General features: G+C 40.4%; 1 protein-coding gene across 4 annotated transcripts in view; it reads right to left on the reverse strand.

Moving 5' to 3' along the window:
* Nucleotides 1-25,433, reverse strand: part of stk11ip (serine/threonine kinase 11 interacting protein) — a 101,554-nt gene that overhangs the window by 58,221 nt on the left and 17,900 nt on the right. For 3 of the 4 annotated variants that reach the window (XM_053497654.1, XM_053497652.1, XM_053497655.1), the window contains exons 13-15: nt 18,598-18,670; nt 17,491-17,919; nt 15,857-16,059 (exon numbers count right to left, since the gene is read on the reverse strand). In XM_053497654.1, the coding sequence (XP_053353629.1) occupies nt 15,857-16,059; nt 17,491-17,919; nt 18,598-18,670 (705 nt within the window). The remainder of the gene's footprint in view (nt 1-15,856; nt 16,060-17,490; nt 17,920-18,597; nt 18,671-25,433) is intronic. The other variant, XM_053497653.1, reaches the window with a different exon arrangement.

A 25,433-nucleotide genomic window follows, 5' to 3' on the forward strand; every position in this document is an offset into this window, starting at 1 on the left:
ACGAAGGCGTATATCATTACTCCAGGATGTACCAGTATCTTAGAGAACCTATGCTGTCCTGAGCCCTAAGATTCGTGGCTATGTCTCCCACCTAACCACTGCCGCTGGTCCCCCTAAAGGCCGAGCTAATTTCACATGCCTCAGTATAGAGTCTCTTATAACCAGAACTCTTTCAGGTTTCTCGGAGGATGCATTACTGAGGAGAGCATACATGTTGGACACATGAAGCACAGAGGAGGCGTGCTCCGGTGGGCTAGCTTTAGCGTTAGCTTTGGCTGAAGAAGTATGCCGCCGAGAACTTACTTATTTAGCCAAGCATTTTTGTAAATTGATTTGCCTTAAGTAAAGGAACAGATCTGAGGCACTCCTGGACGTGGAGTATTATGGTGAACTGGTAAGTTTAGATGCTGTCTTCCCCACTCTCATTAATCAGTCCGGTTTGTTGACGGTGAAGTGATTGGTCGCTTTACATTTCAGGGAGCCCTCATGTCTGTGTTTCCTTCTGGGTCTCCCTTTTAGTTATGCTGTCATATTTATTTCTGCCGGAGACCCTGCTTGCATTCTGCACTAAATAGACATTTACATTATATATTGTATTACAGTGACCATCCCTAACTGCCTCATTTCCTTCTCTTCTGCTCTCTCCTCTTCTCTCTCTTACCCTCTACCTGTCTCTCTGTTGAGCTATACATGTCACTCCTAAGCTACCAGTGATCCAGACCCCCTTTTCCCTCTGGAGCTGTCTGACTCGTCCTGGTGTCCTGCTCCCGGTCCTGTCCTCGGCTGATGCAGACAGCTGTTCTCTGAGGACTTCAATCGCTCGATAGGTCAGGACTGGACTTTACTACAGTCTACCTGAGCCTCCAATAACAAACTGGACTTAATTTTAAATTGAACAGATCTCCTGTTATACTGAATTCTATTCTCACACAGCAGATCGATCCCTGCTATCGTTTTCACCCAAATGAAGATGAGTTCGCTGTTGAGTCTGGTTCCTCTCAACTTGTCTTCCTATTACCATCAACAATTGTTAAAAGCGTTATAAAAAATAAAATTGAAATGACCTGAACTGAAAAGGGGTGTCCCCAAAATTGATAGGTGGGACTACTGTGCACATACAGTAGAACCGTGGATTACGAGCATAATTTTTTCCGGAAGCAAGCTCGTATTTCAAAACACAAGAAATCTCTAATGACACTCAATTAAGCAACACACTAAAGGAATCACTGCTGTAAAGTAAAAATAAAACAAATTTACCTGCACTTTACCTTTGAAAAGAATCATGACAAAGCAGTGTTTCTGTGTACAGCAGAGAGAAAGAGTGTGTGTGTGTGTGTGTGTCTGTGAAGGCGAAAGTGGGAGGGGAAAAAAATGGCTCTTTAAGCTCTATAATGAGACTTAGATGCCCGCTGTACACACAGTGTTATAGTAAATAGTACACGCCTGCACGGATATTGATTACACCAGTAAGAGAGAAACCCAGCAGGGGAGACGATTACTCACAATTCCGCAGCGCAAGAGAGGGAAAAACAGTTGGATCAGCTGCGATCAGGTGATGCTCGTTGTCAACACAAGAAGCACATACGTGATACATAATACTCAGTAATCGTAAACCAAGACTTGTTTGTTTTCCAAGTCAGAATTTATTAAAAATATTTGCTTGTCTTGCGGAATGCTTACAAACCGCATTACATCGTTTTCAACCTGTCTGCCAATTGTCATAAGTTTTAAGCATGCTAAGACCCAAAAAATGGCCAGAATATTGGGGGAAAATATATACAGTATATATATATATATATGCTCAACAAAAATATAAACGCAACACCTTTGTTTCTGCTCCGATTTTTCATGAGATGGGCGTAAAGATCTAAAATTCATTCCAGATACACAATATTACCATTTCTCTCAAACATTGTTTACAAATCAGTCTAAATGTGTGATAGTGAGCACTTCTGCTTTGCTGAGATAATCCATCCCACCTCACAGGTGTGCCACATCAAGATGCTGATCTTACAGTGACAGTAGTTAAAGTGACAGTGCGCAACCACGACATAAACAGAACATAAAATATGGTGTTGAGGTAGTGGGTAAACATAAACATTCTTTAAAAACAGCAGCAAGAATTGAGGAATTAGTGCAAAAATTAGTCCAGTAATGATCATTGTGCAAAAGATAAACAGTGAAGCATGATACTGACCGGTTCTGAGTCCCCAGACCCCCAATAAAGCAAAAAACTGCACATTCCAGGGTGGCCTTTTATTGTGGGCAGTATAAGGTACACCTGTGCACTACTCATAATGTCAGATCAGCATCTTGATGTGGCACACCTGTGAGGTGGGATGGATTATCTCAGCAAAGCAGAAGTGCTCACTATCACACATATATCCGTTAATGTGTGTGTGTGTATGTGTATGTGTGTGTGCGCGCGTGCACATTTTACACACATACACTCTGCATGAACAAACGAAAACCCTTATCTGTCGGGGTTTAATTTTACATTTTTTTTAAGGTAAAGTACAGGTTAATTTTTTTTATTTTTACCTTATATTTTGTATTAATTATATTTATGTATTTATTTTTTTGGGCTGTAGAACGAATAATTTAAGTTTCCATTATTTCCTATGGGAAAATTAAATTTGGTTTACGAGTGTTTTGGAATACGAGCCCACTTCCGGAACGAATTAAGTTCGTAATCCGAGGTTCCACTGTATACTGTATATTAGTTGCAAGCAATGACGACCGTGTGTGTGTGTGTGTGTGTGTGTGTGTGTGTGTGTGTGTAAGTGAGAGAGACGTGTGGTTGTGTTAGTCTGTGTGTGACTAGTAAATGTGTTTGTGCGTGTGAGAAAGAGATGCAAGTGTTAACATTTGTGATGTGCAAGTGTGTAGAGTAGGGGGAATTTTATGTTAAGACCTCCAAAAGCATCACAATATAATGTAACAATAAACTTGTAGGGAATATTTGATTTTTAGTATGTTTCATTGTATTCTGTGTGCATGGGAACAGAGTGATTTTCTTCCTTTTCTCACGACACAAGATGTACTTTCAATAAACACATTCTATAGTAGTTTATGTTAAAGGTCGTAAAACTGTTAAACGCTCGTAAATGTAGAGCTACTCCTAAATTTATGTTCTTCCTTACCTTATCTTTTAAAAGCATTCCAGACTGGATGTAAACACTCCTGCATCCACCTTTTCTTTGGTTCTTTGTGTGTGTACGTATATATACTCCTGTCTCCCACAATAAACTTTGAACGTCTTACTGAGCACTGACTTGTGTGTATCATTGAGGGGTTCCCTGGTATCAGGCGGGACAAGCAGAATACAGGCTGAACACTGAGTAGACAAAAGGAGGTCTACCAAAATTCAAGAAATCCTTACAATTTGGGGGCTCTGTCCGGGATACCTCTAATCAGGTGAGTGCTGCTTTTAAATTTTTTTCTCTATAAGCATAGAGCAAGCACGCTCCCTGGTTTTTGGTATCTGGACCATATACAGTACGGGGGAGGATTGTCTTGGGGCTTTTACGCCTTTTTAGCACGCGCTCGCTTCTGAAAGGTTCCTTGAACTGAAGCATAGTGTGGAAGCTGTATTCTGTTGCCCGCTCTTTGTTATTGTCTTTGTTAAGCTCTTTGTTATTGTCTTTGTTGAGCTCTTCATTGATGTCCTTGTTGAAGTATTGTGTGTTGTTTGTTGAAGATATTGGTTTTTTCTGTCGCGGGTTAATTCACATTTATAAAATGGGTAATAAGAACACAACTACTTATCCAAAGCCGGACCCAAAAGAGGTTCCGCATGACTGGATGAACAGGTGTGGACTTACTTACTTTACCACACCTTTCTTGATAATTTATCAGGGTGGACTGAACCACAATCTCAATTTTTAACCTATCCACGAGGAGGTACTTTTAAGCCTGAATATCTAGCCTCTGCTTATTCTCAGATATATGAGGGTATGGGTGATCCAGGTTGGGATTATCCCTACATGGGTTCATGTTATCAAAATGGGTAGAAATGAAAGCTCTTTGGGATAAATATTTAGACATAAAAGAAACTAAAATACAGAAGAAAAAGATTCCAAAGGTCACATCTGAAACTAAATTCAAGCCGCCTGTTCACTCAACCTTTCCGATCCCTCCTCCATATCATGCTGACATAGTAACGTCAGCATCTAACCAACTAATTGTTGAGAAAATCTATCCTAATTTGAATCCCACTAATCCTTTTGTGAGCTGCCCATCTGTGCCTGTCTCCCCCGTACCCACAAAACCGTGCTCACCTTCGTCGGAAGTGTGTGCCTCAGGAAAGGGAGACTCCCAAGAAGGTGTCAGGACGAACTCCTGACAGCCCTCTATCGGATGATCCCGAGGATACTGATGGTGAGGATGAGGATAATTCGGACGATGAAGGTCCGGATGAGAGGTCTCGCCCCAAACCTCGACAAGAAAACACTGCGTTTGTTTTCTCTATCTCTATCTATCTCTACCTATTTCCAAAGGGTCCAAAAATCCTTCCACCATCCGTAAGCACGCTGAAGGATATTATTAAGATGCTCCCTTCTCCCAACAAACCTTTGCATTTTGTTGATATGCTGATAAAGGCTTCTAGGCACTGTCAGCTCGTGGGTGCGGATTACTGCTTTATTTTGCAATCGGTTTTGGGAGATGGGTACGATGAGGCTGATTTGATAAAAACAGTAAAATGCTTAGACCCTGAAAAAGACACATGGACTGTAGTGGTGAAACAGGAAGATGGAGAGGGTGGGGGAAGACGGAAAGAGAAGGAATATGACTTCCATTGGGGTAATTCTAATGAGGCTATGAAACTTTTAAAAGATGAGCTAACTACTTATCTTCTTGCACGTCAACAAGCTAGTCAAGATCTGTCACAGATAACTAATTGTAGACAAGAAAAGAGTGAGACTACATCCAGGTTTCTTGAGCGGTTTCGAGAGACCTGGACCCTTTTGGGTGGTATGCCCCTCCCTGAAGAAAACCCTAACCCACTTTTCCTTACAACCTTCTTGAATAATTGTCGACCAGAAATCGTGAAAATTTTAAAGTTTCAATTGTCAGATCGTTCTACAATGACTATTAAAAAATTAGGTGAGCGTGTGAGAACACTAGAAGGAGATGGTATTTTAGAAAATAAACAAGTGGCATGTTTGTTTGTGGAAAGTGAAGGATACAGAGGTGGAAAAAAGGGAGGTAGAGGAGGCCGAAGAGGCCGTGGAAGAGGTAGAGGAGGTCTGCAGGGTCAGAGTGTACCCCGTAGATCTGGTTATTGTTATTATTGTTATAAAGAAGGTCATTGGGCTCGTGAATGTCACACGAAGGCCCGAGATGAGGGACGTAGTGGACAAAATGTGTATAATCAATTGAATGATGCTAATGAGGTGTTTTCTCCTAATCCTTCCCAGCAGCCACCACAGCGAATACAACAACAACAACAGCAGCAATATAGACCCAATCCCTTCTCAGGGATGCAGGTAGGAGCATATGATGCATAGGGATGCCCGCAGAGTTCCAGCCCCGCGATGTTACTTTGTACTTTCGAGTCACCTCAGATTAATGAGTTGCCCTTTATAGAATTATGTATAGATGGTTCCGTATTCTCTTTCTTGGTTGATACGGGAGCCACAATGTCGTCTTTGGGTCGTGATTACGAGGGGCCGCTCTCGAATAAAAGTATCAGCTCTGTGGGAATTGAAGGGGTTGCTTAACGGAATTATTTTACTCCCCAGTTAACTGTAACATGTCCTTTAGATAAGGGAATTCATCTTTCTCATCGTTTTGTTTGCATGCCTGATTGTCCTTTTAATCTGTTAGGTCGTGATTTAATGAGCAGGCTACACATGTCCCTGACTTTTTCTGACGCGAAACTCACTGTTAAAGTGCCTGATTCAGTTTCTTTCTCCCACCTTACAAATATGCGTGTAAATAATTGTTTCCTTTCTTCACAGAACAGCTCTCTTCCTGCTGCCCTTGAATGTGTGCCAAGCAGTCTGTGGGCTGAACATAAGGATGAGGTGGGGTTAGTTCACTGTGTGCCTTATAAAGCTAAATTAAAACACTTGCAACCTGTGTACATCAAACAATATCCACTCTCCGAAGCCAAGGCTTCAGGAATAGATGAGATTTTAAGCTCACTGCTCAAGCAGGGTGTTGTTAAACCATGTGTAAGTTTTCATAACACACCTGTTAACCCAGTCTTGAAACCTGATGGTACGTGGAGATTTACACAAGATCTGAGAAAAATAAATGACATAATTATCCCTGTAGCACCTGTTGTGCCTGATGTGCTGTCCATTGTTTCTTCTATACCTTGTCATCATTCACATTTTTCTGTTATTGACCTTTGCTCTGCCTTCTTCAGTGTTCCTGTGGAAGAGCAGACACAGCCATTGTTCGCCTTCACCCACAGGGGGCGTCAGTTCACCTGGTCTCGTCTTCCTCAAGGCTGTGTTGACTCACCGGCTGTTTTTTCGGCTGTAGTAAGAGATGCACTTAGTGATGTAACTCTACCCACTGATTCTGTTGTCCTATCTTACGCGGATGATCTACTGGTGTCCGCTGCTTCGCCTGCTGTCTGCGAAGAAGCCACCATTTGTCTCCTGAAACACTTAGCACAGAAGGGTTTCAAGGTATCAAAGACTAAATTACAGTTTTGCAGAGACACTGTAAAATACCTGGGTTTTGAACTCTCCCAAGGCCAAAGAAGGCTCTCAAAGGAACGAATCCAGGTTATTCTCGACACTAAACATGCTCTCATGGCTTTCCTGGGACTGATAAACTACTGTCGTCAGTGGATTCCTGACTGCTTATTTCATGATAAACGCATCAGGACAGCTATCTCACACAACGATCCGCTCCAACAACCTCTGACATGGACTGCTGACATGGTTGAGGAATACAAGGAACTAAAAAAGGCCCTATGTTCCGCTCCAGCACTGGGCCTGCCGAACTATCAGAAAACGTTCCATCTATATGCGTGTGAGCACGGGGGCAGCGCTTCTGCTGTATTGGCACAGGAGCATGGGGGGGATGAGACCATGTGCTTTCTTATCTAAAACTTTAGATGCTGTGGCACAAGGTTTGCCTGCCTGTCTCAGGGCTGTGGCCGCCTGTGCGGTGATGGTACAAGATGCTGAGAAGATTGTTCTCTCTCATCCTTTAATTTTGTATTCTCCACATCAGGTTAAACAAGTGCTACAGAACCTTCAAACAACATATGACGGCTCAGAGACGGTCTGGGTATGAGATTATCCTTTGTTCTACAAGTAACTTAGAGATAAAATCCACCTCTTCTTTTGACACCCTTGGATATGCTCTGGCACGCTTGATCAATGCACAGGACGACACGTTAGTAGATACAGATCATGACTGCTGTTCAGAGATCATTCACTCCACTAGTATACGCCCTGATCTGTCTTCTACTCCATTAGCAACTGGTGACACTCTGTTTGTACATGGTTCTTGTTCAAAACCGTATGATGGGAAATTTCTAGGCACGGCACCACTAGCATTAGCATTAGCAATGTTAGCATCCATTTTGTTCTGCCAAGACACACAAAACCGGAAAATACCGATTCCCCGTACGTACGGGCCACCACTATGTAACACTTGGATTTAATTAAACCGCTAGTTACTTTGCTACGGGGTCAAGAATCAAAATACGGGTTTTTAAACAACACTTCCGGTATTGCGAAATCAAGACAGGACAAGTAAAGACGCGACACAATAACTATGTATAAACCAAACCAAAGTGTATTAAACCAAACAAACCAACAAACAAACAAACAAGGGGCACCAAAACCAATATATACAAAATATATACAAATATAAACAATGTGTGTGATGTATGCGGGTGTGTGAGTGCGTGTATGATTGTCCAGAGTCAATGTTATTGCAGTGTGTGAAATGATGCACGGGAGAGATTGGCTCGGCCTCACCGGTATAGATGACAAATCCGGGAGCTCGAGCAACGGAACGAGAGGTGAATGGTTAGTGTCCTCGAGGAATAATCCGACCGGGGAAAAGTACTCCTTCAGACTCATCTAACTAACTCTCTCTCTGAAAAAGCAGCGCGCTGTGAAAAATCTCTCTGTGTCGGGCCGCTTGCCGGTTCAGGCTTTATACCGGCACAGATGACCCGACGCCGCTTCCGGGTTCTCTCGCGCTGCGATCGCGCATGCTCACGAGAGCTTACCCTGTGACCAACACTGTCAATGGGGACAAGTAAAACCAGATCGGGCATATTTCTGGGCACAGGTGAGCAACATTAGCTCCTTAATCCATTTCCCTGTTTTTTAAAATGCCCTTTTATGTGGCTGCGCTACAAGCCGTATTTAATGTGAGGGCGCCAAGTGTCTCCCATCCCACGGCCAATCAGCTCTCTCTAGGCCCCTGACTGCAAGAGACTACACCATCACCTGGGAATCAAACTAGCGAGTATTTTAAACCACTGATTGGACATAGTAATAACTCTGTTTATCTCATTGGACCTTGTGAGCGCGTGATCATGTGCATGATAGGAAACTAGTGACAACATGACAGATGCATTGAGAATCTGATAGGGATGTAACCAGAATGTAGTCTAACCTTGATAAATGCACATTTAAAGTAAAAGGAGGGTACTATATACAGCAGTGTATTATGTTCTATGTCTAAGTACAATTACTCATATACACTGTAATAGCTTTCACTGCATTCAGAAGATATGAGCACATCAACCCTATCTTATCTTCACTCCATTGGCTCCCTGTGAAATTTCGCATTGATTTTAAAATACTACTCTTGACATATAAAGCATTAAATGGTCTCGCGCCGCAGTACCTGACCGAACTGCTAGTGTCTTACGATCCGCCATGCTTACTTCGATCAAAGGATGCAGGCTGCTTGTCAGTACCGCGTATTATGAAAAATACAGCTGGGGGCAGAGCTTTTTCTTACAAAGCCCCAAAATTATGGAACAGTCTTCCAAATAGTATTCGGGACTCAGACACAGTCTCAGTGTGTCTCTCTGGGATGCATCTGGTGTCTGGGAATGATTCTCTCTACCTAGAAAATGGTTCTGGCCTTGACTGGTGTTGGCAACTGTTTCTCTGGGGACTTGACAGTTCGATAGTTCATGACTGGAACTTCTTACAAGTCTACCTGGGTCTTCAATAACTACCTGGACTCCATATTAACATCAATTAACATCAGGTATTATAGCTGAACTGCCTCCCACCCTACACACTGTATAAATGCAGATCATTTACTGCTTTCTGTTTCACCCAAATGAGGATGGGTTCCCTGTTGAGTCTGGTTCCTCTCAAGGTTTCTTCCTATTACCATCTCAGGGAATTTTTCCTTGCCACTGTCGCCCTCGGCTTGCTCACCAGGGACAAACTGACCATTTTGATTCATACAAATTCACATTTCATACAAACTTAAATAATTCTTTTGACTGTGTAAAGCTGCTTTGCGGCAATGAAAATTGCTAAAAGCGCTATACAAATAAAATTTAATTGAATTGAATTGAAAAAACTGCATTCATGATAAAGACACCGCATACATAGCATTCATGATAAAGTGATAGGGCAGTGGTGGGTCAAATGGTTAAGGCTGTACAGTAGTTGATCAATTGGAATGGTTATTACCGTCGCGCTCACCGCCGTGTAAAAACGTCAGTGGCCAAAATAAATCAGTTGCATTTTAAAGTCATTCGTAAAATGGCCGCCAGGTGGCGCAAAGTGACATTTTCGCTCGTTGCAGTAAATACAATAGTGACTGTTATATAACGTATCTCTGTATCTGTTTATTGTTATTTAAGTTCTGGATTATTTCAGGTACTTTAAACACATTGTTGGGTTGCTCATGTTGGCTCATATGAGATGTAGTTTACAAATGAACACCTGGTTGGGTTATTTTGACCCAACAACTGGTTTATTCATTATTCTTTCGTTTCTCCAAATATCAGCCTGCAGAATGTTTGAAATATTACTGTTTATTGTGTCACAGGTGTAGTTTTAAGAGTTGTTTAGGCAGGAATGCGTGTGTATACAGCTCAAAACCTCCATCAGTTATTAAAGATAGCGTCTATTTAGAAAAAATGCCCAGTGATTTCGGAGCTTCAGGAAATCTCCCGGCGCTCTGCGCATAACACCGGGCCAACTCATGTCGGAAAGAATTTATAAACGGTTTCTAAACGTGGGCTATTGTTTTTTTACTTATAATATTTGTTAATTTAATTTAATTTAAATGAGGTTTGGGCTCAGGACTTTGATTCGGCATCGTGATTCTCCTCTTTAATTTACTCCATAGTCTAAATCAGCACTCATGAAGTTTTCCATGAAGTTTGATTATGGATGCGTCGGGAAAACAGCAAGCAGACTGACTCTGACCATTTAAAAAACCATTTGCGTTTATTTTCTGACGCGCTTAAGTTCACCAAAAACAATACAGAATAGCGCACCTTATTTGCTTTTAAACATTTACAAAATCATTAAGTTTTTCCGTCATGGTGAGTGCGCTTAAATAAAAGTTAAGTCTTATAAAGGCCATGTAGTCTTATATAGTTTTATTATATAGTTTTTGCACATTAATCTGACAACAGTTTTTTCAGCCTGTCACGGCGTGCGCCCAAATCAATATCGCTCCTCGCTCACTAGTTAGGCGTCCCTCCCTTCAGACATGCGAAGCAGCGGGACCGCAGAATTACACACGACTGGTGAGCTATCGTTGCCCGGGCTTGCACCCGCGCTATAAAATACTCGGGGTTTGTTGGGTTAAAGTGGATTTTACAACGCTCTGTGTATGCAACGCGCGTGCAACAACGCGGAAGTGCGGCATGCAAGTGGGGCAAATGGAACGCGCCCCGGGGACTTAAAAGGAGTGAGAGGTGGGAGGGGCCGGTCCGGCCATCCGCGGAGAGCAGAGTCAGCGCGAGCGGACGGATGGCCATTGCACTCACACCGCGTAGTAAAATCCACTGTAACCCAACAAACCCTAAGTATTTTATAGCGCGGGGTGCAAGCCCTGGATCATATTAAGCCGTGCCTTTATTCCGTCATGTCATGTGGGCATTATAAGATTTGTATTGAAAACTTCTAACTAAAAAGTGGCAGCTGGCACGCCTAAAAATAGACGCAGGTTATTTTTTTATAGTCTAAATAAAAACCCTCCGCTTTAATTTCCTAAAGTCAAATTTTTTGTGATAAATAATAATTATGCAGTATAATAATTTCTATTAATCCTGGGTTGTTCTTTTAGTGTCACTATAGTGCTTTACAATGCCAGACAACATTCAAATACAAATTATCCACCCTCCCCAGGTGTGAATCGGCTGTTCTCACCTATACATTCAGAGGAACTGAAATGCACTTCTCCCCACTTTAAAAACCTCTTGAATCTGAGGCTCTTCTGGAGACTTTCAGTGATTTAAATTTGTGTAATTTTAATCTTCTGGATTCTAGATTCTAAAGTTAACATTGTTGCCTTTTTAATCCTTGGAATGGAAGAACTTGAGATTTTCCTTATAATAGCGTAAATTGAATTGTTTTAAATCAGTCTATACACAATAATCTTCTTAGTTTTTTTATTATTAAAAAAACAGGTATGGGGCTATCTTGTTTTATTAATCCTTGTGCCTGGTTTAGGTTTGGTATTTGTGCGCATCTGTTATAATACAACTAAATACCTTTTATTGGGGGTTAAGTGACTGATTTTTCATTTTTCAGCTGAGCCTTTGTTTCACTAAAATAATCAACCACCGCGACACCTTTCTCTCTCTCACACACACACACACACACACACACACACACACACACACACACACACACACACACGGAGCCGACCAAATCATTAGCACCTCCCTCCCCCAGCACAGCCATTTACTTTCTATCCATTTACTTACATCTGAACTGAGTCGTTTGGGTAACATGGATCGAACCCCTTACAAATCATAACAGTCTACTGCATTTCATTCTTATAATAACGCAAAAACACAAGCGGGGCTGAAAGACCGATATCTGCTGACGCAGTAGAACGTCCTAACACTGTTTTAATTTTATGGTCATTTATTTCAGTTAATAAATCTACTATAAATTTAAAGAACACAAAAAATAAGATGACACAAAACCCTACACGCTTCTTTTCTAATTACAAGTGATAAAATCTAAAGGCTCACTGTGTTAACATTTATTGTGCTAAAATTTGATCCCAATAAGATTTGATTTAATTTGAATTCTAGAACAGTGGGAGCTGGAACACCTAAAATAGATGCAGGATTATTTTTTATAATCTAAATAAAAATGCTTTTTTAAACGTGGGCTATTGTTATTTACTTGCAATATTTGTTAATTTAATTTAAATGGGGTTTGGTCTCCGGAATGTTGAGCATCAGGATCCTCTTCTTTACTTTCCTACGTAGAATTAGCGCTTAATCGCACGCATAAAGTTTTGTAAATTCGTTTAATGTTTAATAGTAAATAATGACCCCCGTTGCGCTGTACCACCGCTCGGAAAACCTTATGAAATACAAGTTAAAGACAATTATGATGATCTGCCACGGCTTGCGTCTGTGATAGGCGTGCGCCCAAATCTACTATCGCTACTCGCTCACTCCGTAGGCTCCCTGAATAGGCAGCAAAGGGGACGGAGCCGCCTATTCGTGACGGCTGGCGATAATTAACGTTAATATGATTTCGGGCTTGCTCCGCATTATAAAAGCAAGGCGCGGAGTTTTGTCCGAGGTCTGGGAAGTACGTGATGTGTTGGAGAATATGAAAGAAGCATGTCAGTGGGGCGATGTGACGCGCCCCAGGGACTTTAAACAAGGACACTAGAATTCCGCCCTTTGATCTCCACGCTGAGGACAGCGCGAGAAAGAGCAGGGCCGGATATTATGCAGGGCTAAAAACTAAACAGCTACAAACAAACAGCTAAAATTAGCTGTATTTGTCAGATATTTAAGCTGGCTAAATGGATATTTTATCCTACTATCAAATAAATACCATGATAAACTGTTACTTTAAAGTCCCTTGCATCTTTACTTTGATTTATCCCTTTTGGTTTTTCTTTACTTTTCTGCACAGCTGACCTTTGGTGAATAGCCATTTTTAGCTATTTTACTGGAGGTCAAAAGGGGCTGGTTAGTTACATTTTGACCTTACAGTACTTTACAGTTTTTTTTTTTTTTGCATTTTCAGGGTATAGAAGTAAAATAGTATTTGACCAATATGTCAAGAAAAATCTGTTGGATTAAAAAATATAAATATTATTTTAAAATATTAATATTTTCCACTGTTTTGGAACTGTGACCATACAGTAACTGCAGATAGACTACATACTGTAATAGTTGGACTAAATGATAGCTGCCTTGGGTGCTTGATTAATAAAGTTGAGGCTGCCTTGAAGTTATTTACTGTATTTATTTCCCCAAGATCAGGGCCCAGAGAAGTACTTATCAAATGTACTTTGAACTGTCTTGACAATGTCACTGTTGGCAAACACATTAAGGTATACACCAAGCAGAAGTCCTAGATGACAACAAAGGTCTCCTCAAGAACCATCACCTTTAGCTCTGGTGACAGAGCCCCATCTACAGTGCTGCAAGAGCTTACCTGAGTAGAGGCATTAGGGATGCTGAAAGTGGTCTAAAAGAATAAGAATGAGGACACCTCGCGAAAAATGACCCATGACTAGTAAGACAGGGCATCAAGCAAACCACAATTTATGAACCCAGCAACCAAATAAGTGTTGAAGGTGTGCCTTACTGATGAAAAAAAAATTTACTTTCCTTGTTATGCCCTGACAGCAGAAAAAACAAACATGGCCCCTACATCAGTCTCCCATAGCCACATCTTCACTATACAGAAGCATGTGAGCATGTGTGCTCAGAGCAGTAAACAGGAAGAAAGCTGCTAGACCTACCTGATGTGAGTGATTGACCAGAATTGTGCTAGAGAAATGTATAGTCCAGCACTCCATGGTCTTTAAAGATCTATAGTTTGTTTCGGACCAAATCCATCATTTCCCCATGAAGTTTACTACACTCACCCACCTTTAACACCAAATAAAATATGTGAGGCATACTCTTTAAAGACTTTGGTTCTGCCTTCAATACCATTATCCAAGCACTTTTTTCAACAGCACCAGGGCATCGTGTCTGCCTTTTGAGCATGCTAAGACCTCTAAAAATGCCCCAGGTGCTTAGGCCGTTTATTTTTTTTTTTCAATTTTAATAACAAAAAATTATTAAACCATGTAAAAAAATAAAGTTTCAATTTAGTATTCTTGAAAACTCAGAAAAAATAAAAATAGCAGTCTACTTATTGCAGCTGGCCCATGTGCTGCATGAGTATTTGAGAACACTCACCTCATTCACTCACTTATTCAGACAGAGACAGGATTTTTTTTTTCCTTTCTCGTTTCTTTTCAGAGAGAAACCGAAATGACTCGATAAAACGGCAGGTCTTCTGAGAAAAGTTTGCTCAGGCGAATGGAGCGAACAGGAGGTAGCGGGAACTACAATTTCCATCAGTCCAGACGGTCTGTTGTCGCTACAGATCCAGTAATGCGAAAATAGCGGGTGCTGCTATTAGCGGCCAAGGAAAGGAGATGGAAAGAGTAATTAATCATTATGGAGTAAGCGAGTTTTAAATCGGTGTGCGCATTACTGGATCTGTAGCGACAACAGACCGCAAAGGATGATGGCCACGCCTGGGCTGATGGGAATTGTAGCTCCCGCTACCTCCCGTTCGCTCCATTCACCTGAGCAAACTTTTTTCAGAAGACCTGTCGTTTTATCAAGTCATGCGACCACGATATTATCGAAAAAAATTGTTATTGTGGTACGAATACCGTTACATCCCTAGTGTGTAGTGTAGTGTAGGTAATGTGTTCATTGTGTGCGTTTTGCAAATGAGATCTAGAAGTGTAACAGGTTTGACATGTACAAGTGTGTATGAGCTATGCAGCAAAATCTCCTTTGAAGGCACGGTCAGGGACCAAGGCTTGCAGGCCTCCTAATGGCAGCAGATTCCAAACTGTGTGCCAATTGTCCTGGGATTTTAAGCATTTAAAACCCCCAAAAGGGCCTTGATAAGTGAAAGGAAAATAATCAGCACTATTAAAACAGCATTGTTCACTGTGGCAACCCCCTTACTGGGAGCACCAGAAAGACCAACAACAGCATCAGCGCGATGGTGATGACCACATAGTTACAGTATGTTGTCATCATGATTTTGCCTCAAAACACAGCCATGAATAAAGAATGTTATAAAAACATCCTCAGAGAGCAACTTCTCCCAACATCCAAGAATAGTTTGGTGACAAACAATCCCTTTTCCAGCATGATACCTACAGACCTGGGTAGATTTAATATTAAGTACTGTGGTAGCTGTGTTAATGATCAATTAATTAACAAATCAGTTGTTAATTAAATGTTTACTTAATAGTGAAAATAAGAGCATTTCCCCATCCATGACCGTGCAAGCGTGATTGGAACTGAACAGCTGTGTGGCCAAAAACAGTTGTTAGTGAGGTTAATCAGGAAAAAAGGCTTAAAATTTCCTAGGGAGCATAACGATTAGACTTTGTAGGAATGGCAAAAAGTCATGTGGTCTGTTTATTCCAAATTAGTTTTTTCTTGATGGCATAAGGATATTCCAGGACTTAAATTATTAAATATTGTGCCTGGAAACATCAAACATAAAATTTTACACAAGAATTGGTCACAATATTGTGTACTATACTTTACGTTAAAGGCTTAATGTACTGTACAGGGTTTCCATCATAATGTGGTATAAGTTGCATTAGATAATAATTAATTGTTTAATTTAATTGCACTGGAAAATATAACATATCTGACCTTATCTGTCCAGGTGGCTTGAGAGGTGATAACCTGCCGCAAGCTGTCCAGCTCAAACCGTCTCCTGATACATCCCTGGTGCACGTCCACCTCCAAAATATAAGACTGATGCACTCTCAAGAACAGCAGCTCTGACTCCTTTATTCTGTTAAAATCCTCAATCTCAGAGAGCACCCTGACCAGCACAGGCTTATACAGGTCCACTGTAAAAACCAGTACAGGAATGAACATTTAGGCTTCCTAAACCTAACAATAAATTTTGGTCCTGCTGTTAGAAGTACTAGTAAGACCTATTTCTCAATATTCTTAAATAGGAAATCACGCCCATTTCCACCATGTATGACATGATATTAATCATAATAAGAAGAAGAATTTAAAAAACTACTTTGTTATGCAGAGTTATTTCAGCTTATCGAATCATGAACAAAATATGAATTATTTCTAAATTTTACAGAAAAACAAATATACTATGTTTTATCCCAGGTCTCAAGAATGACTAATATAAAATGTTATATATATTTATATTAAATTACTCAAGTGTATACAACTGTTCATTACTTCATTTAAATAGTGTACCCTCATTTTTCACACTCCTCAGGGTTACGGGCGGCAAACTGATAGGTGGCACTGATGCTTTCAAAAATCACTCACTTTTTATCTTCAAAAGGTAAAAGTATATCAATTTTAAACATCATGCAGCAAAGTCATACATCTTTTTTCAGTTACAGAGTCATATTTTCAGTCCTAAATGAAATTTGAGCACGATTCCTAGCTGCTTAGTTAATATGGCCCGTATGACCTAATCATTTTAGAATTACTCCTAAGGACCATACAGTATTTAGATAATTTAGGACAGAAAATGTTCCAAGCTATTATTTTTTTTTTAATAACAGTATATGTACAGGTATATAAAAGATCAAACTTCATGCTGCATCCATAACCACTTGGGTGTTGATGCTGTGATAATGTTTTTGGTTCACATAAGCCTCTTGGTCGGTGTTTGGGAAAAATATTTTCCAGAACTCCTGGGCTGAAGGCAGCTTATTTTTGGTTTATTTCATGCCGTGTGGTGGGAAAAAAACCTGCACTGTTGATATATTTTGATTCATTATTGTCGGCTGTGACAAACCCAAATCATCACACAAAGCTGTATCGTTGCTGTTAATAAAAACCATAATGTAGCACCTACCTGTGGAGACAGCATACAAAATGTTTATTAATGGACCAGTTGCATACCGCACACGATCTGTTACGAAAAGTATTTAATTTTTGAGTCTCACGTCAGTTAGTGTTACCAAAATGTCTCTCGCCTGTGCACGTCTCTGCCTGAACACCATTTCCTTGCTGACCAGTTAGGACATTTCTGGAGCTCTCCTAGGTTTTGGTGGGTAGGAGTGATTTCCCATTTTACCAATGTTGATAAATTGCTCTTACTCCTACTCCTAAAAGTGGAACCAAAATTACATCACTCTGAGAAATTCTGGCCACTTAGAAGCGATTTCCTACTCCAAGACACTTAGAGACCAGGCCCAGAATAAGTGAATACTGCCCCAAGAGTACATAAACTATAAAAATCTCTCACTGAAACTTTGACAGGTCCAATAAAAATTATTACAATTAGGTGCCACACAGACCTCCAAGGTCATCTTCTTCTTCTGCAAATGCTGGATCGATGTTGGCCTTCTCTGGAGGTTGTGAGGCTTCTACACTTATCTCTAGTGTAGACTCTATTTCTACAAAGCTGTGGCCTGTGCACTGCAGGGTAGATTCAGTATCCGGCTGACAGACCAAAATCTCCTCTTCTTCCCTTTTTGACTCAATGGATAGCAGTGGCACAGGGAGAGAGTCTAATCTGGGTGTGGTGCAATCCGTTTCGGCTGGTGGAGGTGAAGGAGCACAGTAGTTCTCAGGGATCACTTGTACTACGAGTTTCCCCGGCCTGGGACCTGATACAATGGCTGGCGTACCATGAAGATGATGCTGGCAACACAACCAGTCTTTGCCCATCTGTTCTTGAAAGCTTTCTAGTTTTTTAATGTCCTTGTGGTGACACAGGGTGACATCTTAGAGAAAAAGAAGACATAAATGGGACATTTACATTCAGTGGTTTTTAGGTTTTAAAAGAAAATGTAAACCAAGCGTTTAATGTAAATGACTAATAATATTAAATAATAATTAGAATACCATTATTCTATCATTCTAATAAGTAGGTCAAAAAGTATACAAACATAAGTATAGACATCTCTGCAAACAGGTTTTGTTGTACTGCTAAGAATTTGTGCGTTGTGACTACACCTAGTGTACACTAGACTTCCATACAGCTAAGTCACTGGCAATTATTAAGCAATGACTAAATATCTATTTTCAAGAACAAGATACAGTAGTAAAACAAATTTTAAAGTTATTTAATTTCTATTCTTAAATTTTACCAATCATTTTATCTTGTTTTCTTTTCTTGTGTAAAGCTGCTTTGCGATGATGACAATTGTTAAAAGCGCTATATACAAATAACACTTTTTTTAATTTAATTTTATTTAATTAATTTTAATTAAGTTTTGTTCTATGGATTTAGCTCCACCTAAAAATTCTTTGAAGATCATATGCTTAAACTGTTTTCTATATTTACAAGATGTTTCCAGAAGCCCTTACATGTATCAAGAGTCTAAAGAGTTCTCAAAACATGCTCTTACCTAGAATCACATTATTAAATGGCATAAAATTATAGAATGTTTAGCACTCACTTTGCAAAGATGATGAACTGGGCTCTGTATCACTGGGTTCTGAAATGCTAGCTTTCCTCACCCTTACCTTCTGCTGCAAAACAGAAACCAAGTGGAAAAAATTAATAAATATTTACACACATCTAATCCATTGTACAACATTACACTGATTAGCCATAATTCCAACAATATTCCAACATTATAGGGGAAAGTATAGGTTCTCTTTGTGCTACACAGGCAGCTCTCGGCTCTTGCCCCCTCAGGGCACTTATAGTACTGTGCAAAAGAACATACAAAAATATGGCATAAGTAAAATATGCTTTTAAAAACGTTTCTGAATAAAAGAAACTTTTATGAAGAGCAATAAGGAGTAATAAAACAGTCAATATTTGGAGTGAAAACTCATTGCTTAAAATCAAGAGTTTTAGGCATAGATATGTGCAGTATTATACGAAAACAGCTGTTAGGTTTATATATACACACACTACCATTCAAAAGTTTGGGGTCACTTGCAAATTTCTTTGTTTTTGTTTAGTGATTTCTTTTTTACATTCTACAACAATACTGAGGATTTCAAAACTATAAAATAACACATGGAATTAGGTAATTGCAACAAAAAAAAAAAAAAAAACAGCTTACTAAAGTTGAGCAATGTGTGCAGGACATAAGAAATTGGATGCTAATTAACTTCCTTCTGCTTAAACCTGATAAGACAGAAGTTCTAATAATAACTAGGTACATTTCCTGAAGAAAATGAGTGGTGCTTGCCGTGGCGAAACTCTTGATAGCAACATGCTAATATAGCTAGCATCAAGCTAGCACCATGCTAATCAGCTAAACATCATGCTAATTACACTAGCATGATGCTAGGAACATTCTATACATGTTATTAGCGAAATGGCACTAAAGTTAGCATAATGCTAGCGACATGCTAATAGCGTTAGCATCATGCTAGCGATGTGCTGATAAAATTAGCATAATGCTAGAGACATGCTAATATTGTAGCATTATGCTAACAGCATGCTAATGAGGTTGCTAGGGTGGCTTATGAGCATGATGATAAATGCAAAAGAGTGTCTCTACGACAGTCGGTTCCACAGTTAAATCAATGTTAAGTCTGTAGGTGGTTAATTGCCACCTGCGGGGCGCCTTAGAAAAGTCACAGCACCCCATTCCCGAAGATGGGCCGCACGGTTTGACACCTCACTCATGGGACTCAGTCAAAGTTGGTCTCAATGTTAAGTCTGTGGGTGGTTAATTGCCCCCTGCGGGGGCAATTAACCACCCACCCCTTCGAACAGTCAAAGCAGCCTACTCCCGAATAAGCCGCACGGTTTGACACCTCATTCATGGGTCTACGACGAACGGTGCAAGACTCAGTCAAAGTTGTTCTCAGTGTTAAGTCTGTGGGCGGTTAATTGCCCACCCCTTAGAAAGGTCTTAGCACCCCTTTCCTGAATAAGCCGCACGGTTTGACACCTCATTCATGGGTCTACGACAGACGGTGCAGGACTACTTATTCGCCAAGATCCCCATTATAAGTCAATGGAACAGTTAATTGCCCCCTGCGGGGGCAATTAACCGCCCACCCCTTTAGAAAAGTCATAGAAAACTATTCCCGAATATTCTGCACGGTTTGACACCTCATTCATGGGTCTGCGATGAACGGTGAGGGACTAGTTATTCCCCGAAATCCCTATTATAAGTCAATGGGGCAATTTTGGGGACCTCTCTTGCCCCGGGGGTAAAACTTATACCCTTGTGCAGGGTATGGTCTGACACAGGTTGCAAACCTCTTCAAATCTGGAAAATTTTAAGTTTCTACATGATTTCCTCTCTGCGCTACAATCCGTCAAAGTTGGCCGCAATGTTAAGTCTATGGGATTATTTGGCCGGTTAATTGGCCACCCCTTAGAAAAGTCATAGCACCCCATTCCCGTATAGGCCGCACGATTTGACACCTCACTCATGGGTCTACGACAAACGGTGCGGGACTAGTTACGCGCCGAACTTTGTACGGAAGAAGAAGAATAAGATAAAGAAAAAGAATAATAAGTTTGCAAGATAACAATAGTGATGCTTTGCAAGCACCACTAATAATAATAATAAAAAATTTTATTTATATAGCGCCTCTCCAGAGCTCAAGGACGCTTTGCAATGAGGAAGGGAAAAAAAAAACATGCAGGGGACAGGTGGATTCAAGTGTAACATTTTGAAAACAAATGAGTTTTGATTAGAGATTTAAATATGGAGATGTTGTTAACAGAACGGAGAGATTGAGGTAGAGAGTTCCAGAGTTTGGGAGCGATAACACTGAATGATCTGCCGCCCATTGAAAAGAGGCGGTACCGAGGGACAGCAAAGAAACCAGAATTGGAAGAGCGTAATGAACGAGTCGGAATTTAGGGGGCAAGCAGATTAAAAAGGTAAGTGGGAGCTAAGCCATGTATAGATTTGAAAACAAGGAGAAAGATTTTGAATTTGATACGGTAAAAAACTGGGAGCCAATGGAGATCAGACAGGATTGGGGTTATATGAGCAGAGCGTTTGGTATGAGTGAGTATTCTAGCCGCAAAGTTTTGAATATATTGTAATCTGGAGATGGAGCTGGCAGGTAGACCAATTAAAAGAGCATTACAGAAATCAATGTGTGATTAGACGAATGCATGGATCAGAGTTTCGGCATCTTTGGTACTGATGAATGGACGCAGTTGGGCAATGCGGCGTAAATGAAAGAATGCAGATTTAGTGACAGATTTAATGTGAGGCTGAAAGGAGAGTGCAGAGTCAAAGATTACTCCTAAAAAGTTCTAGTCATAGGACTGTATACAGCTAGAATGAAAAAGGTTAGATCACACTGTAACTTTAGATGGCCTTTCTGTTCCATCAAGTGCAACAGTAAAAGACCTCGGTGTGATTATAGATTCCAGCCTTTCTTTGAAGCACATGTACTGTACTGTACATAATATCACCAGGATAGCATTTTTTCACTTAAAAATATTGCCAAGATAAGAAATATATTGCGCTAAACGATGCAGAAAAACTAGTTCATGCTTTTATCACCTCTAGGTTAAACTATTGTAATGCCCTACTGTCTGGTTGTTCAACTAGGTGCATAAACAAGCTTCAGTTAGTCCAGAATGCAACAGCGAGAATCCTCACTAGAACCAGAAGATACGAGCACATCACACCTATCTTATTTTCACTTCATTGGCTCCCTGTGAAATTTCGCATTGATTTTTAAATACTACTCTAGACATATAAAGCATTAAATGGTCTCGCACCGCAGTATCTGAGTGAGCTTATAGAGTCTTACAATCCGCCACGCCTACTTCGATCAAAGGATGCAGGCTGCTTATCAGTACCGCATATTATGAAAACTACAGCTGGGGGCAGAGCTAATCAAGCATTTTTATAAATAGATTGGCCTTAGGTAGGGGCAGATCTGGGGGACTCATGGATGTAGAATATTACGATAAACTGGTATGTTTAGATGCTGTCTTTCCCACTTTCATTGATCACTCAGATTTATTGATGGTGAAGTGATTGTTTGCTTTACATCTCAGGGAGCCCTCATGTCTGTGTTTTCTTCTGGCTCTCCCTTTTAGTTATGCTGTTATAGTTAGTCCTGCCGGAGTCTCTGCTTGCACTCTACACTAAATATACATTCACATTGTGAGACTGTAACCAGACCTAACTGTTATGTCTCCTCTTCTGTTCTCTCTCTCCCCCTCTCTCTTTCCCCTCTCTGTCGAGCTACACATGTCGTTCCTGAGCTGCCAGTGATACAGACTCCCTCTGGCCCTTCAGACCTGTCTGACACATCATGGTGCCCCGCTTCTACTTGAAGATCTCGTCACATGGATGCCCCGTGTTTCTCTTTGCGATGTGTCTGGGGATGGTTTCTCTCTACCTAGCAGACGGTTCTGGCCTCGACTGGTGTTGGCAGCTGTTTCTCTGCGGACTTGACAGTTCGATAGATCAGAACTGGAACTTCCTTCAAGTCTACCTGAGTTTTCAATAACTACTCTACTCTAACTACCATATTAACATCAATTGTTATGCTGAACTGCCTGCCACCTAACACACAGAATGAATGCAGATACATTCCTGCTCTCTGTTTCACCCAAATGAGGATGGGTTCCCTGTTGAGTCTGGTTCCTCTCAAGGTTTCTTCCTACTACCATCTCAGGGAGTTTTTCCTTGCCACTGTCGCCCTCGGCTTGCTCACTAGGGACTATCTGACCATTTTGGTTTATACACATTCACATTCCATACAAACTTAAATAATTCTTTTGATTGTGTAAAGCTGCTTTGCGACAATGACAATTGTTAAAAGCGTTATATAAATAAAATTTAACTGAATTGAAAAAACAGTTATTTTAAGACAGAGGTCAGTCTTTCTGTAATAGTTCTTGCAAGAACAGTATTGTAAAATCCGTTAAGCACCATAATGAAACTGGCTCTCATAAAGGCCATCCCAGGAGGGCGAGACCAAAACCTACCTCTGCCGCAGACGAGAAGTTCATTTAGAGTTATCAGCCTGAAAAATGACCAATTAACAGCACCTCATTAGAGGCGTTATGAAGTCTTTACAGAGCAAGTAGCAGACACATCTCGCCATTAACTGTTCAAAGGAGATTAATGCATTTTTTGGACGCCTTCAGCATTCCTTTACAACGTAGAAAGAAATAAAAATTAGGAATGATCATGAAGTTAAAAAGTGACCCAAAACTTTTGAATGGTAGTGTGTATGTACACTACGTTCCAAATTATTACGCAAATGATATCTTTCTCAGATTTTCATAATAAGTCAATGCAAATGGCAGTCAGTATAATTTTCTAGTTATCAACCATTAGTGTATAATTTGAATTTTATTGAACAAACGTCCTATTGATGATATTTATTTCGAAAATAAAAAACTGAAAATGCACTGTTCCAAATTATTATGCACAACAGAGTTAAAACATTTTATAGGCTGTAAAGAACTGAAAATGGGCTTTTGTTGAATTTGCAGCTTTAGGGGGTCATATTTACTGAAATTAAAAGCTATTTTAATCAAAAACATCCTAACAGGGCATGTTGCATCTTGACATAGGACCCCTTCTTTAATATCACCTTCACAATCTTTGCATCCATTAAACTCGTAAGTTTTTGGACAGTTTCTGCTTGAATTTCTTTGCAGGATGTCAGAATAGCCTCCTAGAGCTGCTGTTTTGATGCAAACCGCCTCCCACCCTCATAGATCTTTTGCTTGAGGGTGCTCCAAAGGTTTTGGGTATGAGGTCAGGGGAGGATGGTGGCCACACCATGATCTTTTATGCCCATAGCAGCTAATAACACAGAGGTATTCTTTGCAGCATTAGATCGTGCATTGTCGTGCATGAAGATGTTTTTGTTACGAAAGGCACCGTTCTTCTTTTATTACCATGGAAGTAAGTGGTCAGTCAATATACTTTGCAGAGGTCATTTTCACACCTTAAGGGACCCTACAGGGGCCTACCAGCTCTCTCCCCATGATTCCGGCCCAAAACATGACTCTGGCACATGGTGGCCAGCCACCAACCAACCACTACTCCATCCATCTGGACCATCCAGGGTTGCACGACACTCATCAGTAACCAAGACTGTTTAAAAATTAGTCTTCATGTATGCCTGGGCCCACTGCAACTGTTTCTGCTTGTGTACAGTAGTAGGTTTATGCACAACTGCAAGCCTCTGAAGGATCCTACACCATGAGGTTCGTGGGACTCCAGAGGCACCAGTAGCTTCAAATACCTTTTTGATGCTTTGTAATGGCATTTTAGCAGCTGCTCTCTTAATCTGATGAATTTGTCTGGCAGAAACCTTCCTCATTCTGCCTTTATCTGCACGAACCTGAGATTCATAAAAAAAAAGAAATTACACTCACCAAGCCTGGTGAAGATGAAGCAGGAACAGTTAGTACAGATCCATTTTTTTAGGAGCTGCTTCCTAGCAAAACCTGCTTTATATTGACGCGCGTTTATAAAGCAGTCTGGTGAAAAATGATTAGCGCAAACATGAACGCATTTAGGTAGACGGCGGGGATGTTAGCTTCAAAAATAAAAATTTAGCCACTGCGTCCTCAGCGGCTCAGATGTCAGTAGTGAATGACGACTGCTGTGTTCGCTATTACACCCAACAACTGTACACCACACTCGCTTAGGCGACATTTTGCTCCAGCGTTGAAAAACAATGGCCGACAATCAATCAACTATAGTAGGAGCGGCCTCTGTTGGTGTGGCGTCACATCGACAGACACTTGAGATTGGCCTGATTTCAGAAGGGGCATCTTATTTTAATAAATGAAAAGAAAATCACTGGGCGGCTCTTTATCATTGTAGAGTGGTTGTGTACACACTCTCCTAACACACATTCCAGTCCAAACAGCTTGAAAAAGTGCATGTAGGACCGTATGACCCCTTTATGTTTTCTTGAAATATCTAATGTTTTCATACCTTGTCCAAGGCATTGCACTATTTGACGCTTTTCAGCAGCATAGAGATCCTTTTTCTTTCCCATATTGCTGGAAACCTGTGGCCTGCTTAATAATGTGGAACAACTTTCTTCAGTATTTCCTTTGATTGGGTTTATCTGGCAAACTAATTATCACACGTGTCTGAGATTCATTTCAGTGATACAAAGAGCCCAGAGACACAACAATTTCCAAAAAAAGTTTATTTTATTAATAAAGTTATTTGAATTTTGAATCTTTGAACACCATCCATGAGTTTAATTTAAAAACTAAAAATTTAATGTTTATGACACTTACATCCAATTTGCAAAATAATTTGGAACACAGTGTGTGTGTGTATATATATATATACATACACAC

Source organism: Clarias gariepinus, chromosome 6 (genome assembly GCF_024256425.1).
Source record: "Clarias gariepinus isolate MV-2021 ecotype Netherlands chromosome 6, CGAR_prim_01v2, whole genome shotgun sequence".
Lineage (NCBI taxonomy): Eukaryota > Metazoa > Chordata > Actinopteri > Siluriformes > Clariidae > Clarias > Clarias gariepinus.